Below are 16043 nucleotides of genomic sequence, written 5' to 3'. Positions count from 1 at the left end.
GCTGCAGCTCTGTTAGTACTGAAGCAGTCTTAAATAAAACATCATGTTTTGATTTAAAATATCCACAATTAAATTTGCTAACCTTTCTCCATGTGCTATCTACGACATATGTTTCTTATAACAGGGTATGTTACACATACTACTGTAGGAAAAGATAGAGCCAATTCCCTTAGCCATCAAACCCTTACCTGCTGTCATTTAATAGCTGATGTTATGATAGCAAATGGGGCCACGTGTAGGAGTGTTTTTCTAGGCACAAGTATCGGGTATTACACTCGTTATGAAATCCCCTTTTACCTTACATTTTGCACTCAAGGTAGGTTTGTCTACAAAGAGATGTTCATAATTAACTGTGGGTAAAAAAAAGTATTGATAAATTGGTGACTTATTTTCACCTGGAAAATAACTAGCAGAATCCTGGGGAAAAAAGCCTCAAACAATTCCCAAGTCTGTAGTCCAGATTTGAGTCCAAACTTTGCGGTTTCATGACAACAAGCAGTCCTCTGTCCTCCAGGAATTTCACACCGAGCAACGGGATCAGATCACTCAAAAAAGATGAACTAAAACGAGCACTGGCAATAAGAAAAGCACTGTGCCTCCAGTTCTTGGGGAAGATGTGCAGCTTTATCCCTGCCTTTTTACCTGCCAGGGTGGGAAGTGGGGGGGCGGCCGGGGGCGGGTGCGTGGGCCGTGCCCGCCCCGCGCCCCGGGGGAGGCAGGCAGCTGTCCGCGGGTGGGAGGCGTCTGCAGCTGGAAAACAGCAGCTCCGGTTTCTGATCGGATTTGGGGGTGGGGTGGGAGGTGTGTGTGGGAAAAGCCAAGCGATGGATCTTCCCTTCTTTTGACAACACTCTCCCCTTCAGGACTAAGTCTGCACTGGAGGAAAATAACTGCAAGGGAGAACCACTAATCACACCTCCGTGTGGGAACTAACTCCGGGGAGCAGCGTGTGCCGCCAGCCTCAGGATATTCCTTGCCTCCGACCTGAAGTGATTCCTCCTGGAAGGGTTCAGTCGCCCCTGCAGTTCACCTTTGCCTGCAGTTAACAAGCGTGCAATTTGGGTTTAATGGAGCTGGGTTTATTGTTCCTCTTTGGACTTACAATTACATCGACTGCAGGTAACACGAGTTTTTCTTTCTTTGCCGCTTCCATGCATGCACTCTTAAGAAAAGCTGGCTAGGTTTTTTTGTTAGTTTTGGTTTTCTTCTTCTACCAAAAGGCTGTAAGCAATAGCCCACTCCGATGCGCAGTGAAGAACTAAACGCCAAAGCCATCATTTAAACCAGAAACATTCTCTAGCGGTGCACCCCAAGCCTGCGGGGGCTATGGGTGCCTCCCCTCCCCGCAGTAAATATAAACATAACGGTGCTTTTAAGAGCTCTGAAACTTTTCGGGAACAGATGATGGTTCGGGTCCTGTCACAAAAGGCGCTGTGGGTGGGGGTACGCGGGGGCAGGGGTGGTGCAGCGGGAGCTGAGCGCTGCTCTTGCCTTCCCGCGGTGCAGGGTCCGCGCTGCCCAGGCCCCGTTCCCTGCCGCTACCGGCCGGTGGCGAGCCGCGCTCGGCGGCGCTGGGGCAGAAGGAGTGGGAGGAGAGCGAAGCGGCGGCGCTACCGGCCGGCGGCAGGGCCAAGGTGGACGGCGGGACGCTGCGGCGCCGAGCCCGGCGCTGCACTTGCTACACCTACAAGGACAAGGAGTGCGTCTACTACTGCCACCTCGACATCATCTGGATCAACACCCCCGAGTGAGTGCGGGCGGGCGGCGGGACGCGAAATGGCGGGCCGGGCTGCGAAGGGTGCTACCCTCGTGGGCAGGGGGAGGCGAGAAGGCTGCGTGGCGACGCGGCCCCGGCCGTGGGGCGGTAAGGGGGTAAGGGGCGGGGGTTCCCCGCCCGCCCCCGGAAGACCCCCCGAGGAAGAGGCCGGGGGGGCGCGCCGCGGACCCAGCTGAAGGCGGAGCCGGCCCCGCCAGGGTCAGGGAGGGACGGGAGGAGGCAGCCGTGCTCCTCAGGTAGCCCGGGCTGTGCTGCCGGAGCGCACGCTGCTGGTGCCGGCTCTGCTGGCGGGGCCTCCCGAGACCCCGGGGAGCGCAGCGAGCCCGGCGCCGTGGCGGGGCGTGTGCCCTCCCCCGCCGCCCTGACACCTGCCGGGCGTCGCTGGGGGGCCCGGAGCGAGGGGCAGCGGGTGCCGCTGAGCCAGCGAGAGCCTCGGGGAAATTAACGCCCGCAGCCCCGCTCCCGGCGGCGGGGCGCGTTGCCGGTACCTGCGCAGGGCTGTACATGTACCTCACACATGTGGCCCGGTCACAGGCAGAGGGAAATTAGTCATGGGGAGAAAAGGAGTGAGTTTGCAGGGGAAATCTGTTCCTAATAAACCACAGAGTAGGAGAGGAAGAAGCATGTGTGCAACTGTACTGGTTTTGATAAAAAGTCATGTGGAAAAATACTTTGACAGTAGAACAACAACTGTTGAAAACGCCAGTATTCCAGATTTAAGATGTTACTAAAGGCCATGTTTTAGAGTTACGCTTTTGGGGAATGGCAAACATAAGTTTGTGTTTCCATTCATCATAAAAACAAATCTTTAAAACGTAACCTCTCCCAGGAGATTAGAATTTAGGAGCTTCACCCAGGTCAGTGGGGATGGAGGAGCACGTAGGCAGAGAAGCAGGGTCTGGTACTGACAGTTCTTAATGAAATCATCCAGGAAGAGGGACACTTTGCCTACATCCTAAAGGTTAGAGGCCTCCTTTTCCTAGCCCATTGTATACATCCTGTCTCTCTGAGTAACTAAAACAGTTCTTAGGATTTGAAAAGATTTTTTTGTAGGGTAATAGGTTTCAGTCCTGCAGCAACCACAGAAATCAGCTCATTAAAAATTAATCAGGACTGTATGACTGAACTACACACACCATCAAGTATTCCACTGTCCGCAGTTTGGGACCGTTTGTACAAACTGGGATCTGCCTTTAAATCAATTGCAAAGCTTTTAATTGGATTAAAAATAACAAAAGGAATAGAAAAATAGAAAGTAGCAGTAAAATAGGTTACGTCAAACGGGGTTTAGGGCACTTAATTTGTAAATTCACGTGTGTGTCCTGGCTAGAGGCCATGTCTGATGACAAGTCTTTTGAACTTCTACCAACACATAAGTATCATGCATTCATACAAGTCACTCAATTCTTTGAGTTCCATACCTGCACTAATCCACACCAGGATTACTTAGAATTATTTTAGCCAAATATTTATGAGTCAGTATATTTAAGTCAGAGCTTACCAGAGAAAAGAGGGGACGACATTCCTTTCCCTCTACACACTGAATAAATAGAATTTTGCTAATTTTAGCCACCGCCACACCACCATCTCCCCCCCCCCCCCTTTTTTTAGGATATCCTGTTTTAAGCCTACAAGAATTGTAATTTTCAGTCCAGTGGGACTATAGAGGCTATAGAGTTACTACCTACAGTTTCATTATTTTGAATATGTAATATACACATGGAATGATAGATTTTCTGCTGTGGTCCAAAGACATGAACCTGTAGAGTCTAGTAGCAATTAGAACTAGGTTAATCAGGCTGCCAGGGACCCTCTGGGGCTGATCAACAGTGAGCAGGTAATGATGGAAAGCAGGGGAAATATTCCAGTGGGAACTGATTTTCCTAGAATCTGTCAGTGCTCACTAGAACTGGAGAAAGGAGGTGCTCTCAAGGTAGGCTGGCTGTGGTGCACTTTGGCTGGAAGAGCAAGGTGTCTGAACTGGGCTGTCTTACTGTGTCTTGAGACTTGCCTGGTCTGAGCCAGCAAGGTGAGCAATGAAAAGAAAAGCTCGGTTTACAGGTGAGGTAGATGTACAAATCTCCCTCTAAGATGAAAGAGTACAGTCTCAATTTTCAAAAAATCTTAGGATTCTTCCATATCTGAGGGCAGAGGTAGTCACTGAAATGAGTATGTATGGAGACATCACACAGCTGAACCATGTTCAGTGCAACGGAAGCAGGATTAAGAAATCATGTTGCACATCTCAATGGACAGGCACCAGTTCTGGCCTGGTGTCCTGCCTGGAACAACCTCTCATTAAGTCAAAAGACACTCCTGGACCTGGATGAGAGAAATCAGGCCTGCTTGTGCCCTTTAGTATCCTGAGAAAGTAACAGTATGTCCTTTCTGTACAGACTGGCTGCGTATGGGGCTTCTACACTGCTCTCATATACATGTTGAGGGTTTCTGTATTTACTAAAAACTTGGCTCAGATGCAACTTTGAGAACTCTACACACAATGGGAGGCTAGAAAGATGGCATTAAAGATAGAAGTATTCTGACATCTGTTGATTCTGATCTCTTTCTTTCTTATTTACTTACCACATCTATTTTTGTTTTATTCCCTGTATCTAACACTCCAAATGTTTTTTTTATTATTTTTCCTTATTTCCCTTGATTTATGCCCTTCACTTCATAATTTCTCACTCCAATCACAAATTCCTTAACTTCCCCTGCCTTTCCCAACAAAAGATGGTGTTAAGCAATGTTGTAATATATTAAAAACAAAATCTGGGTCATTGTCTTTCCTCCTATTCTGGAAAAAGCGTTTAAGGTTTTTTATTAAACCTGTTGGATGTGGAGTGATAATAGAGGGTCTATTCCTATTGTTAGAAATACTGTAATCAGCAGGGTGATAGTTGCAGAAAAGCACAAAATAGCAGAATATGCAGTCTCTGAGACTCTGAAGTTATTGCCAATTAAATGAGAAATTATCACATGGTTTGAGTATTGCTTTATGCTTGTCCATGAACAACTGCTGTTAGACCAGAGCACTAAGCACACCAGTGTTGTTTTGACACTGTGAGTCTTTTATGCTGGAAACTGTGAGAACCTTAAGTGGAAAAGACAACAACATAAAGTCAGGTAAGTCAGAGTAGAATAGTGCAATTATGTAGTGTAGACAAAGGTTGCATAACAAAGATAATTAAAAGCTGGTGAATTTTTCTTACTGATAAGATTGATTACCCAGGAATAAGTTTGCAATGTATTTTTTGTCAAGTGATTCATTATGCTTATCTTGATCTATAGCAAGAGACACATTTTAAAGAAGAGGGAATGAATTATCTTTTGTTATACAGCCACAACTTGATGCTTATTTCTGTAAATTAAAGAACAAAACAGAGACAAGACTTCTCTTAAGTATGCACTCCTTCAAAGAGGTCTTATAGTTCAGTATGAACTGAGCTTGTGCATCCGACAGCAAAACGTCACTCAGTTGATGATGAGAATATTGCTGTGTGAAGCTTTAGAGATGCTCAGAATGATTAGTAAATGATTAAAAGATGATAACTATAAGGAAGTGATACTGTCATGAGGATGCAATATCAGATACTCGTCAGTGGTCTTCATTGTTGAAAAAAAATTGAAAGAAAAGTCTAATAAGAATTTATGGCAAAATTCTACACACTTTCAAAGGAGAATTAGCATAGATCCACAATGGTCAAGTTCAAAAACTAAAGTTCCACACTCAAACTAAGCCTCAAAAATAGTAATTTCTTCATGTGTCTAGATCAGATCAGAAGTATGGGTTTTTGGGTTTTTTTCTAGATGACCTGTTTTATTTCAGTATTCACCATTATGCTCAAAAGAGGAATAACTGAATGAAATTCTGTGACCATGTTATAAAGACCAGCTTACATGATGGTCTGAGAGTTCTGTGGGCTAACTGGATAAACTTCTCAGTCAGCAGAATTGAATGGACGAAGTGAAAGGAAGCCCATTCCTCTTGCCATCAGCTCTAACAGTCACAAGTTAATGATATTTGCTCACTACTGTCTTAGGTCACCATCAGAAAGTCAGCCTAGAATGGAAACAATTTGAACCCTATTACCACTGATATTTTTTTTCAGATATAGAGAAGTGATGCCTTGGGATGTTGTTTCAAAAGAGAAGACTTAAGACAACCAATTGGATACTCTTGCTCTAGCTGGATGCTCTGTTGGCTTTTTCTTCATAATCTCTTTTTGTTACCTGCATCTCATTGATGACTGAATTTTGTGAAACGGAAGCCCACATAAGGGAATTGAAAATGATTTTCATTCTTATGGATATTAAGTGCTCTCAAAAAGCATTAGTTATGCCATTTTTTGAGAATTATCTTCATTTTTAGAGACGTATAGATGATGTCCCTGGAAATAAAAGTATACAGGACAAGATCTCTTGTTTAGCAGTATGTGCTTATAATCTTTATAATCTTAATAGATCATACTGAAAATACCTGCTAGCCAAAGGCATGATGATAATAAAACAGTGGCTGCAAGCCAGGCACTGCAAATAAGGAAGCTGATTTGTCGGTTAAACAGTGCATATGGTTAACCATCAGAACCAAATGCCAAAAGTGAAGTGATGAATCTTCTGTTGAGTTGATCTTATTTTTCTGAATAAAGGTTGCCCTGCATTTTGCAGTCTTTACTATCCACACGTTCACTGACATCTCTTTGTGTTACATGTGTGGATGCTACCATGTTTAGACTGTGTATATGCACTCTATCTCCTAAGGTAGCCTGAACATTGAAGGATAAACCCTAAAATTTTAACAAACTGAAATAATTAAACCTATGGAATCTATGGACATACTCACTGGTAGAAAAGATCCCAAGTACAGCAGGTAATCTTTCTTATCCCTATCAATTCCTTTTAACTTTTTTTCTAGTTACAGATATTTACAGATATTTACAATCTGTTGTAATCTTAAAAATTGGAGGGTCTTTGGTGTTAAAAAGCTGCACAAATCTTCATATCAAATAGAGAATATTTCAAATAGATTTATTCAACATAGTAACTGACTTCTAGTGTTGTTATATTTTATCACACAGAAACTGACTTTATTTTTAGGCCTGTTATTCAAACGTAGCTATTATTCTTGTGTATTTAAATTTTATACTGACTTCACACTTTCAGTGTTTTACTGTTCAAAATATGCACAGCTCGCATGCCCTCCACAGTCTAAAAGTAGACTATATCCTCTTAGTCTTCCTGTAAAGCTTATTTACAGTCTCACCGTATTCATGCAGTATTCTTGGCAAGACTCAAAATGATTTGGCTCTGCAGACTAAAATCCCATGTCACTGCAGGAGCTGGCCCCGCAGAAGAAGGGGTCAGGGATGAGAAACACTAGTAGCTAATGCCTTGAAATTTCACTACTGCTGCTCATGTTGGCCTAATTTTAAGAATAAACAGACTTGAGTGCTGTTAAACCACAGTCACTTTCATCAGTCTTAAATTTTAACACTACATGTTTTAATTCCCCCCAGGTTTTTGTTTTATTTGTTTTTAAACCAGCAGTGGATTTTGAACTATACACACTGTGGAGAATAGTAGAAACGTGCACGAGAGAATGTGTTCCCTGTGTGCACTGGTATGTTGGCTTCAGAATCTAGCAATTAGCACTCTGAAATTTAGCTTGAAAAGCTACGATTTGACATGTAACTTCATTTCTTGCACCTGTATTTTCCAGCCACTGAGGATTTGCCTCAGTGTACCTGCATTCAAACCAGCCCACTTAAGAATAACATTCCCTGACAGGAATTGTGGGAGTTGGGGCCTCACAGACAGACAGTGCTGCATGGGATTTTTTTTTTTTTTTTTATTATTTAAACTAACAATTACATATCTTGCCACAAAACTGGGAGCAGATTGTGATTGGTGTGATGTACTGAAAGAGATGAGCAGCCTTTCGGTATTTAGGATGCCAACAGAGAATACCCCCTCACACACATACTCTGCTTACTTCATGGTGCTTACCTCAAGAAGTGTACCCCAGCTTTTCACCCAACAGCTGAGATGTTTTTCTGATCATATTAGAAAGAGAAAATATGTAACATCCTTTTGACTGCTACAGGAGGAGGATGACTAGTGATACAAAGCCCTCAGAGCCCCTCACAGCACTTAACTTGGAGTCCCAGTAGGAGGGACATTGAAGAGCTCATGCAGTCAGCAAGGCTGTGTGATAAAGCATACATGTGCAATCCTCAACTTATTACCTTGGTTAGCTATAACTAATTATAAATAAATCAGGGTCTTCACAATCTAGCAAGTATTACTTAAAGAATAAGACCAAAAAAGAAGTTAAGGTTAAACCAAATCTGGAGGTACATCTTTTTGGAACCAGTAGCATATTAAATATCTGACAATACTAAATTGAGGATAGGGAGGATAAAAGTTTGGCTATTAAGGATAAAAGTTTGTTTCATCTGAAAATATTTTTAACTGCAAAAACTAAGTCAGAAAAAGTACAGCTTCTGTGAATGAAGCATGTGGTTAGGATGACCAAGGACTCAAGCACTTGAAGAAGGTGTTTCACTTCTTAAATGATTAAGACAAGAAAGAAGGGATAATATGGGAGGTACACCTATAGTGAACTACTCTGTTCAAAAATATGTCTGTTACAGAAAGAGTTGTAGCCAACTTCCAGAGTGGCCAATGATCCCTTCATCTACACAGCTCCACAGGATTACTGCAGTAGCTTTATATGAAAGGGTACACAAAAATATCTGTTATTTCCCCCAAGTATCTTTCATTCTTGAGAAATTTTGTTTCACTTGGAGGACGTTAAATTTTGCTTCTCTTTTTCCCATGTTCTTTGTTCTCAGTGGTCCTTGCAGGGATCTCATACATTGTAAGATTGTCTGAAAATACTAGAGACTGCTGGGAGCCTTTCTGGCCTGGATGCATGCCAGAAAATATATTGCTGAATACTGAAATCACAGCATCTAAAATGATTGCTGCAACCCCCTCATCACTTTGTTTTGGCTGAAACTCTCAAGTGCCCTGGAGGTATCTACCATGTTTAAGTGGCTGGGAAAGTAGAAAATAATAGCAGCTCATAGGTCAATTATAACATAGCATGAGAAACTCAGCCACACGTTCTAAAAATTAAAATAAACCAATTGGATTTGTCTGCCTGAATTCTGAACAATCAGTACAGTATAAGTGAGGGACAGCAGGTCTGAGGCAAATCATGCTTCCTGACTTGGCCTGAAAGTAGCAGCCAGTCATTCAGTGGGTAGGGCTTTTTTCTGTGAGAAATTTTCACTGATATCACTGGCTCAGAATAGTTGTTTGACTATTACTGGAGGGTACTTGTCTCGTTCAACAAGCAAATGCCTATCTGTAAATTTAATGGTAAAAACTTGCTTCAAGAGGTAACTGACTTTTAGGGAGAGAGCTTTAATGATTGTTTTGTGGACACAAGGTACTGAAATATTCTAGGTTATTTCAGCATCTGAGTGTCCAATCTGGAGACCTATACAGAGAAACAGTGGCTGACCTAAAGACCTCTGTATAGTCCTTCCACTGCAGAAATCAAAAGTGTATTTCAAGTGGCAAGAACACACAGTGCTCTGGTTGGCTTTGTGCTACTCTGTATTTTACATAGAATTATCTTCAGATAACAGACCTGTTGCACTGACTAATGATAATTTCATTGTATAATAATTCCAGGTACTAGAGTTGTGTTAGCAGCTTTTTTTTTTTTTTTTGTCTGCAGAATAAAGAACAAAAAGCTCAGACTGAAGAAGAAACCATTTCTTTAACCTCAGACCTTCTGTAATTCAGAAAGTGCTTTAAAAAACTGAGCACACAGACTTTTATGCCCCCACTCCCTGGCTGCAGTAATCATACTGGTAACAGCTCTACAAGAGAGTGTCACTTCCACTTAAGTATCAGGTGTATATGTTGCCACACAAATATTAGTTTAAAGCAGTACCTTGGAAATGCTGATCCAGAATTGCATAGGGTTGCTTGAAGAGAGGAACAGCATAAAGAAGACCGTAGGCATTGGCTCTTGAATATGTGGAAACACCCATTTCAATGCTTTAGGAGAATTTTGTTCTCTGTAAGGAAGAAACAGCGCATACTGAGGGCAGCAGTCTGAAATTCAATACTTCTTATGAAATGTAAATGGCAAAAATAAAAAATCTGTGGATTTTGCATAGATATTTCAAAAAATCTGTAAATGGCTCTTAGCCAGAACTGTGGCCAGGGACCTAGTCACAGCCACCAGGAACACAGCACAAGGGAACTGGTTGTTCAGGATCCCCAGAATCTAGCAGATGGCTAGCCAGCAAAACTGTCTCTGCATAGTTCAGCTGTTCTTCTCTTCACTAGGGAGACACAAACTGCCCTGTGTATACTAAAATTAGCAAACTTTGACTAAAGAAAACAGATGCCTCACCTGAAATGGAAAACAATGGGACTTTTCAGCAACACAAACGATTGGTGACAATGAAATGTTGACAATAATTCCCATTCAGCATGTAGAAATTGTCATCCTATGTACCTCATTTTCAACCTGAGCATTGCAGCACCATAAAAAATCCAAACAAAAACCCCCCAAAGAGGCAGCGTTTACTAGTCACATGTAACAATCTAGGATTAAGCATGCTGCTAGGCAAATACTTCTGATTCTTGTTCAACTGAATCTTTTCGGCATCTCCTCTCACTTCTGAAGTGCTGAGAAAGAGACATGAACTAACTTGAAATACTAACATTTTCAGTTGCTGGAATGCTAACCATACACACACTAAAATTTGCTTAAATGTTGTGATTTATGAGCTGCATCAGAGTAACTGACAGGCAAGAAAACATCTATATTTTTTAGCTCTTTCTGAATACTGTTGGACAGACTGGTTTGCTATTGAAGTTTATCTGTTTGGAGTCTGAATTTTTAGATTAGAAATCAGAAGCAGGCATACTGGGAGAATTATTTCCATCTCCAATTCACAGATCTGCAATTAGCTTACATAAAAATTTTTGCTTTGGCATTCTAGTTCAAATTCTTACACTTGAAAATGTCATTGCTTTGGCATGCGTTTCAGGATCACTGGGAATGAAGTGGTCTTGAATGTGTTTTGCAAGCTATGAAGCATACTCTTATAAGCATTATGAGTTTCATAGAACACAAGGCACTTCATTAGAAAGATCAGAAGCAGTCTCCTCCTTTGCTTAGGGCTGTGATTCATGGTTCTTATCACTTGTAATTATACCCCATTCTCCACCCCTGCCTGTTTGCTGGAATTTACTTTCTCCTTGGAGAGACAGCAGACCAGTAACAAGCCTGTTCCTCAATCACTGTAGTCCACTTACTTACATATTAAGATAACTTTTAAGTTGATGACAATTGTAGCTGATCCATAATTTGCATATTACAACTACTAAGGAATAAAACACATGCCCTTCTTCCTCTCTGGCTATTCAGGCAGAACCTCCGACACTGCAAACCACAACAGAGTCCCACAGAGATTCTGATTTGGAGAATTAGAGTAAGGGGAAAAAACCCAACCCAAACAGTAGTTTATTTTGGAAAAGCTGAGCTTTTAACAAGGAACCACTTTAGATAATGAGAACAACATAGGGCAGTGTTTTATGGGTTTTTAGCACAATGTGGGATGACATCTGCAAAAGCTGTAAAATGGTTCTTTACCCCCGGCAAGCTCTTGGCCATGGAATAGGCATTTCACATTTGACTAGACCAAGCAAAATTAATCTTTTTGTTGCAGCCTAAATCTGAGCAAGAAGTTGAGTAACAGAATTTCATCAGTTTTAATAGCAGGCTCGCCACTCTTCAAAACACAGAATTTCCTCCTGTTCCTGTCTCTAAATATCAGCTGCTATTTCATAAACCCCATGAATTTATGAAAAAGTATGTCCATACAGCATCTACTTATATCAGAAGTTACATGAGCCATTTATCATTCATTATTCTGAAGTAGATGACAGTATAGAATTATTAATACTCTTCAAATGGAAAGTGGGACTCACCCCTAATCCTGAAGGCAACAAAAGGGCTTATAAAGGTGTGTTTTAAAAGGGGCAAAATCAAGTCCTAAAGTCTTTCAATGTGCATATTTTTGGTCTCTTCCAGTGTTCAGGCATAGCCACAGAACAAAGGAAGTAGTGAAAATATGCAACAATTTCTGCACATAGGTGAGGCAGAGCAGCATCTGCTGGAGAAAGACCTCATTCATGGTCTTTAACACACAGAAGAATTGCTTGTGATTTTCTATCTTTCACAAAGATTTTATGATAAATCTGTATGATAGGTGCACTCTGGTTTAGGTTGTGAAAGATCAGATGCACTGTTAGAAGCCTGCATGTCCTGTAAGTGCAGAGGTTTGTATAAGTTATTTGCATCAACCGTACTAATATTACATGAAAAATTATTGCACCAATTAGGAAAATAGTATTTCTGAACCTTTCAGCCCACCATGAGTGTGGGAAAATGGAAAATTTGCAGCTTTCCAATGAATAGCATAATGATGTTTTTATGAAAGCAAATGAAAGAAGTACATCTATGTGAAGTTAGTGGTTCCAGACTGATTATTCAGGCTTTGTTCTGTAACCTTTCTGTAACCTGTCTAGATCTATTTGTTTGTACTTCTTCTACCCTGCCTTTTTTTTCCCCCTCCTCTTTACTCCTCTTTCTCATTTTTGAACATGAGATTATTTTCAGATTTTTAGTGTTTGTGGATTTGTGGGTTGCTTAGCCCATCCCTTAAGTACACAGGAACTTTTATGGTTCTCCAGAAGTTCCATGCTCTTGGTTATTTAACAACTTGTAGGAGAATAATTTACACTATCAATCTAAACCATTGAGTGCTTTTTGGGGGTGTTAGCACGCTATGATAAAACATGTCCTTTTCTGACCATAATATTGACTATAACCCATTAAAGAACAAAGGAACCCAGACTTCAGGGAAATAAAGAGAACAACCTCTTAGTATTTCTTGGAGTGATTCAGTACAGAAGGTGATCTCTTGTAGCAAAGTACTAGTAGATATATATGAGGAAGATTATTTGCCTTTTTCTCACAGTTACAATTCCGTGTTCCAAACATGATGCAGTAAACAAATCATGCTGACAGTTTTTATAGAATTAATGGCAAAATCAGGCTCTGAATCATGAAAATGACAACAACATAATGTGACTTCTCTTGCGGAAATCAGCACAGCTCCTTTGTCACTTCATACCAGCTGTAGCACTGCACATAATTTTTTTCCATTTGTGGGATGACCACCACAGTAGAGAAATAAGCAGTAAAATAAGGAATAACCTGGGAATGTATCTGTATCAGCTGTTAGGTAATCAAACTATTTTAGATAGCCACTATTGTTGCCAACTAATTCTGCCTGTTGAGATGATTGTCTGCTAATTTATAACTTTGTGAAAGCCTGAGTTGATTGAGCACAAGTTGTGATCTTTTATAGAAAGAAAGTCTTAAATAAGCACAGGGTTTGGTTTTTAGTGCTGATATTTACTGCTTTGCATCAATAATTCTATTTTCTAAACCAGAAATGATACGGAATGTTTTAATTTGCACCTAAAATACACAATATCATGATTTTCACAACAGGAGGACTGTACCATATGGGCTGTCTAACTTCAGAGGCAGTTTTAGAGGCAAAAGGTCTACAGGCCAGATTCAAAGTACTTTGCAGTCTTCATTTCGATGTTCTTGTTGGGATGCTCATGACAAACAATGTATGCAGTTCTGCAGAAGAATGCAAGACAGAAGAAGGTGTGTATCTTTTCTTCCTATTGCAAACTGTCTACATGATTTTACTATTTCATGGAGATAAATTGAGTTGTATGTATGAAATGAAACCAATTAACCAATATAATGATTTTATTTTAAAATTCTCATCTCCAGTCATGGTGGGTTAACCCTGGCCAGCAGCTAAGCACTTACACAGCTGCTTGTTCACTTCCCCTGCAAGTGGGATGGGGTGTGAATAGGAAGAACAAAAGCAAACAAACCTCACTTGTCACATTCAAGAGCATTTAATAGGTGAAGAGAAGAGGCCAGACCCAGCACAGTACTGCTTTAATTTTCTTTTTGCTGTTTCTTTTTATGATGTGGTATTTTTGAAGCCACAGATCTCCTGTGCAGTTAGGGACATGCTTAGTATTGCACTATTTTAGAATGTTTTAAGTTTTATTTAGTCTAATGAAGATACTATTATAATTTGATATAACTGATGAGAACACAGTGACAAACAAAATCTCTCTTCCCCAGAAATCACGGATCAATGAAAAAGACAGAAGAGAAAGCCCAGTGCAGGGAAGAAGAGAACACTTTCATTCAGTAGCACAGAGTTCTGAGGATTCTGAACAGTCAGGTATGCTACAGATATTTAGTGTTGAAGAAAAATAGGAATTTTCCATAAATTTTCTTTGTATTTGCAGAGCTATTTTTTTTTTAACTGGATAGTATCACTTCTTGCTAAATAAGGCCATAATTTGGCCCAGGAGCTGTGTTTTTAAATTTATTTTTCAAAATAACCTTTGGAGTACACAGAACTACTACAGCTGTCAAAAGTTAGATTCCTTGGCTATAAGCCAATACATATTTTGGCAACAGTCATCTTGTATCATCATCCATCCATCATCTTCCCCCTCCCTTTTCTTACTTTAGGGCAAGGGCTATTCCTGTCTATCCTCATTTTGCTCATTTAGCACTGCAGCTACTTAAGCCACATGTCCCAGTGCAGTGCTTCAGGAAAACTTAAATTGACAAGGTAAAGAAACTTTGTGGAAAAATAGTTTGGAGGGAAAAATAAATCTACTTCAGATGTCAGATATAAAGAGGTTACTGTGACCTTGTAAACAGTTTCAAAAAGTTCCACTTCCAAATCTACCCTTAATACTATTGCTACATACAAAATGCCAAATGATGGCAGGATAAACAAATCCTTGTAGTTCAGTGTAAAATGAAGCAGCCCTTAGAACTAGAAAAGTTTTTTGAAAATAGTGACACCACTGTGAAGGGGAGCACTCAGGACTCCTCAGACTGAATTTATTGGTAGGATTATTTGATCAGCTCTAATTAGCTAACCTAGATATCATTCACTTTGTTTACATGTAATCAAGGTGATGAACCACAGCTTTACTCTGAGTAATGAAGTTTTGTTGGGTTTTTTTGGTTCTATTTTTGTTTGTTTGGTGGTGTTTCTAAAGATTTAACATTTATTTTGCTGGAGCTCAGAAGCAAGAACTTTAACTACAACGCTCCCTTGGGATGGACAAACTTGATGCTTCAGTCTGATGCCAGAGGAGAATTCAGCAGTATGCAAAACTTTCATTTCAACAATGCCACTTTGTGGGCACATGAACCTATATGAAGATGCTTTCTCCCATGCTCCATATGCAAGAGTCTCGGTAAAGGATAATCTATCATTGTCACCTGGCAGGGAATACATCACTATTGAAGAAAAATTCAAATGCATATCCAAACTTCAGCAACACGAGTTTTCAGGAAATGTTTTTCTATGTGATTTAAAAAAGTAAAATAGAAACATACTTTTCAACTTACTGCTTGCTATATGTTTGAAGAATCCATCCACGGCTTTATGGAGGCAACTGTAATTGGAGAATGTGATGAGTTAGAGAGATTGTCTATACGTGAATTCTTATTAAGAATAAACAGATACAAAATGTTTCTCTTGTTAATGTATGCAAGCCTGAATCATCATATTGTAACTTTTTGGCAGATGTTTAAATGACAGTATCTACGCAGAATAAATATGAATGGCTATTAGAAATATTATTATAAACTATAGCAAGTTAGGAGTATACACTGAGTATTCCATAGATTACCTAATTTAGGCACAAATTATTCCTGCACTTCAGAGTTCCATTAAAGAACATTTACAGTGATCGTTTAAGGATGCACTGTAGTTGATGAACAGAACTCCAATTACTCATCTGAAAGAATTTCCTGGAGATGAAAGGGTAGGACTGTGGAACTTCAAATGAAACTTCATACAATCAGAGTAACTTGCTGTACTAGACCATTTGCTATTCTAAGCCCCTACACACATTATCATCTGCAGTACATACATTCATTTTTTGCTAGTACTATAAATCACATTTTTATCTCTTCATTGAAACATCATCACTGAATAACTTGGAAACTTGGCAATAAGGATTATAACGAACCATGGACATTTTTCAGTGTAAATTATTTCTTCAGAAATCATGGACTTTTTTTTTTTCTAGGAGGATG

At 40.4% G+C, this 16043-nt stretch overlaps 1 protein-coding gene across 1 annotated transcript; it reads left to right on the top strand.

The window, feature by feature from the left end:
- Nucleotides 1-1067: 1067 nt before the first annotated feature.
- On the top strand, nucleotides 1068-15048 carry EDN3 (endothelin 3; the record flags this gene model as incomplete). Its single annotated transcript, XM_084271791.1, has 5 exons — nucleotides 1068-1119; nucleotides 1507-1747; nucleotides 13392-13556; nucleotides 14055-14157; nucleotides 15019-15048. 4 exons carry the CDS (start codon nucleotides 1068-1070, stop codon nucleotides 14125-14127), a joined length of 531 nt encoding a protein of 176 aa, XP_084127917.1. The 3' UTR covers nucleotides 14128-14157; nucleotides 15019-15048.
- Nucleotides 15049-16043: the final 995 nt, after the last annotated feature.

The sequence above is a fragment of the Gallinula chloropus genome, assembly GCF_964237585.1.
Source record: "Gallinula chloropus genome assembly, chromosome: 16".
Classification (NCBI taxonomy): Eukaryota; Metazoa; Chordata; class Aves; order Gruiformes; family Rallidae; genus Gallinula; species Gallinula chloropus.
The sequence above is the reverse complement of the archived record's forward strand: the minus strand, read 5'-3'. Positions and strand labels throughout refer to the sequence as shown.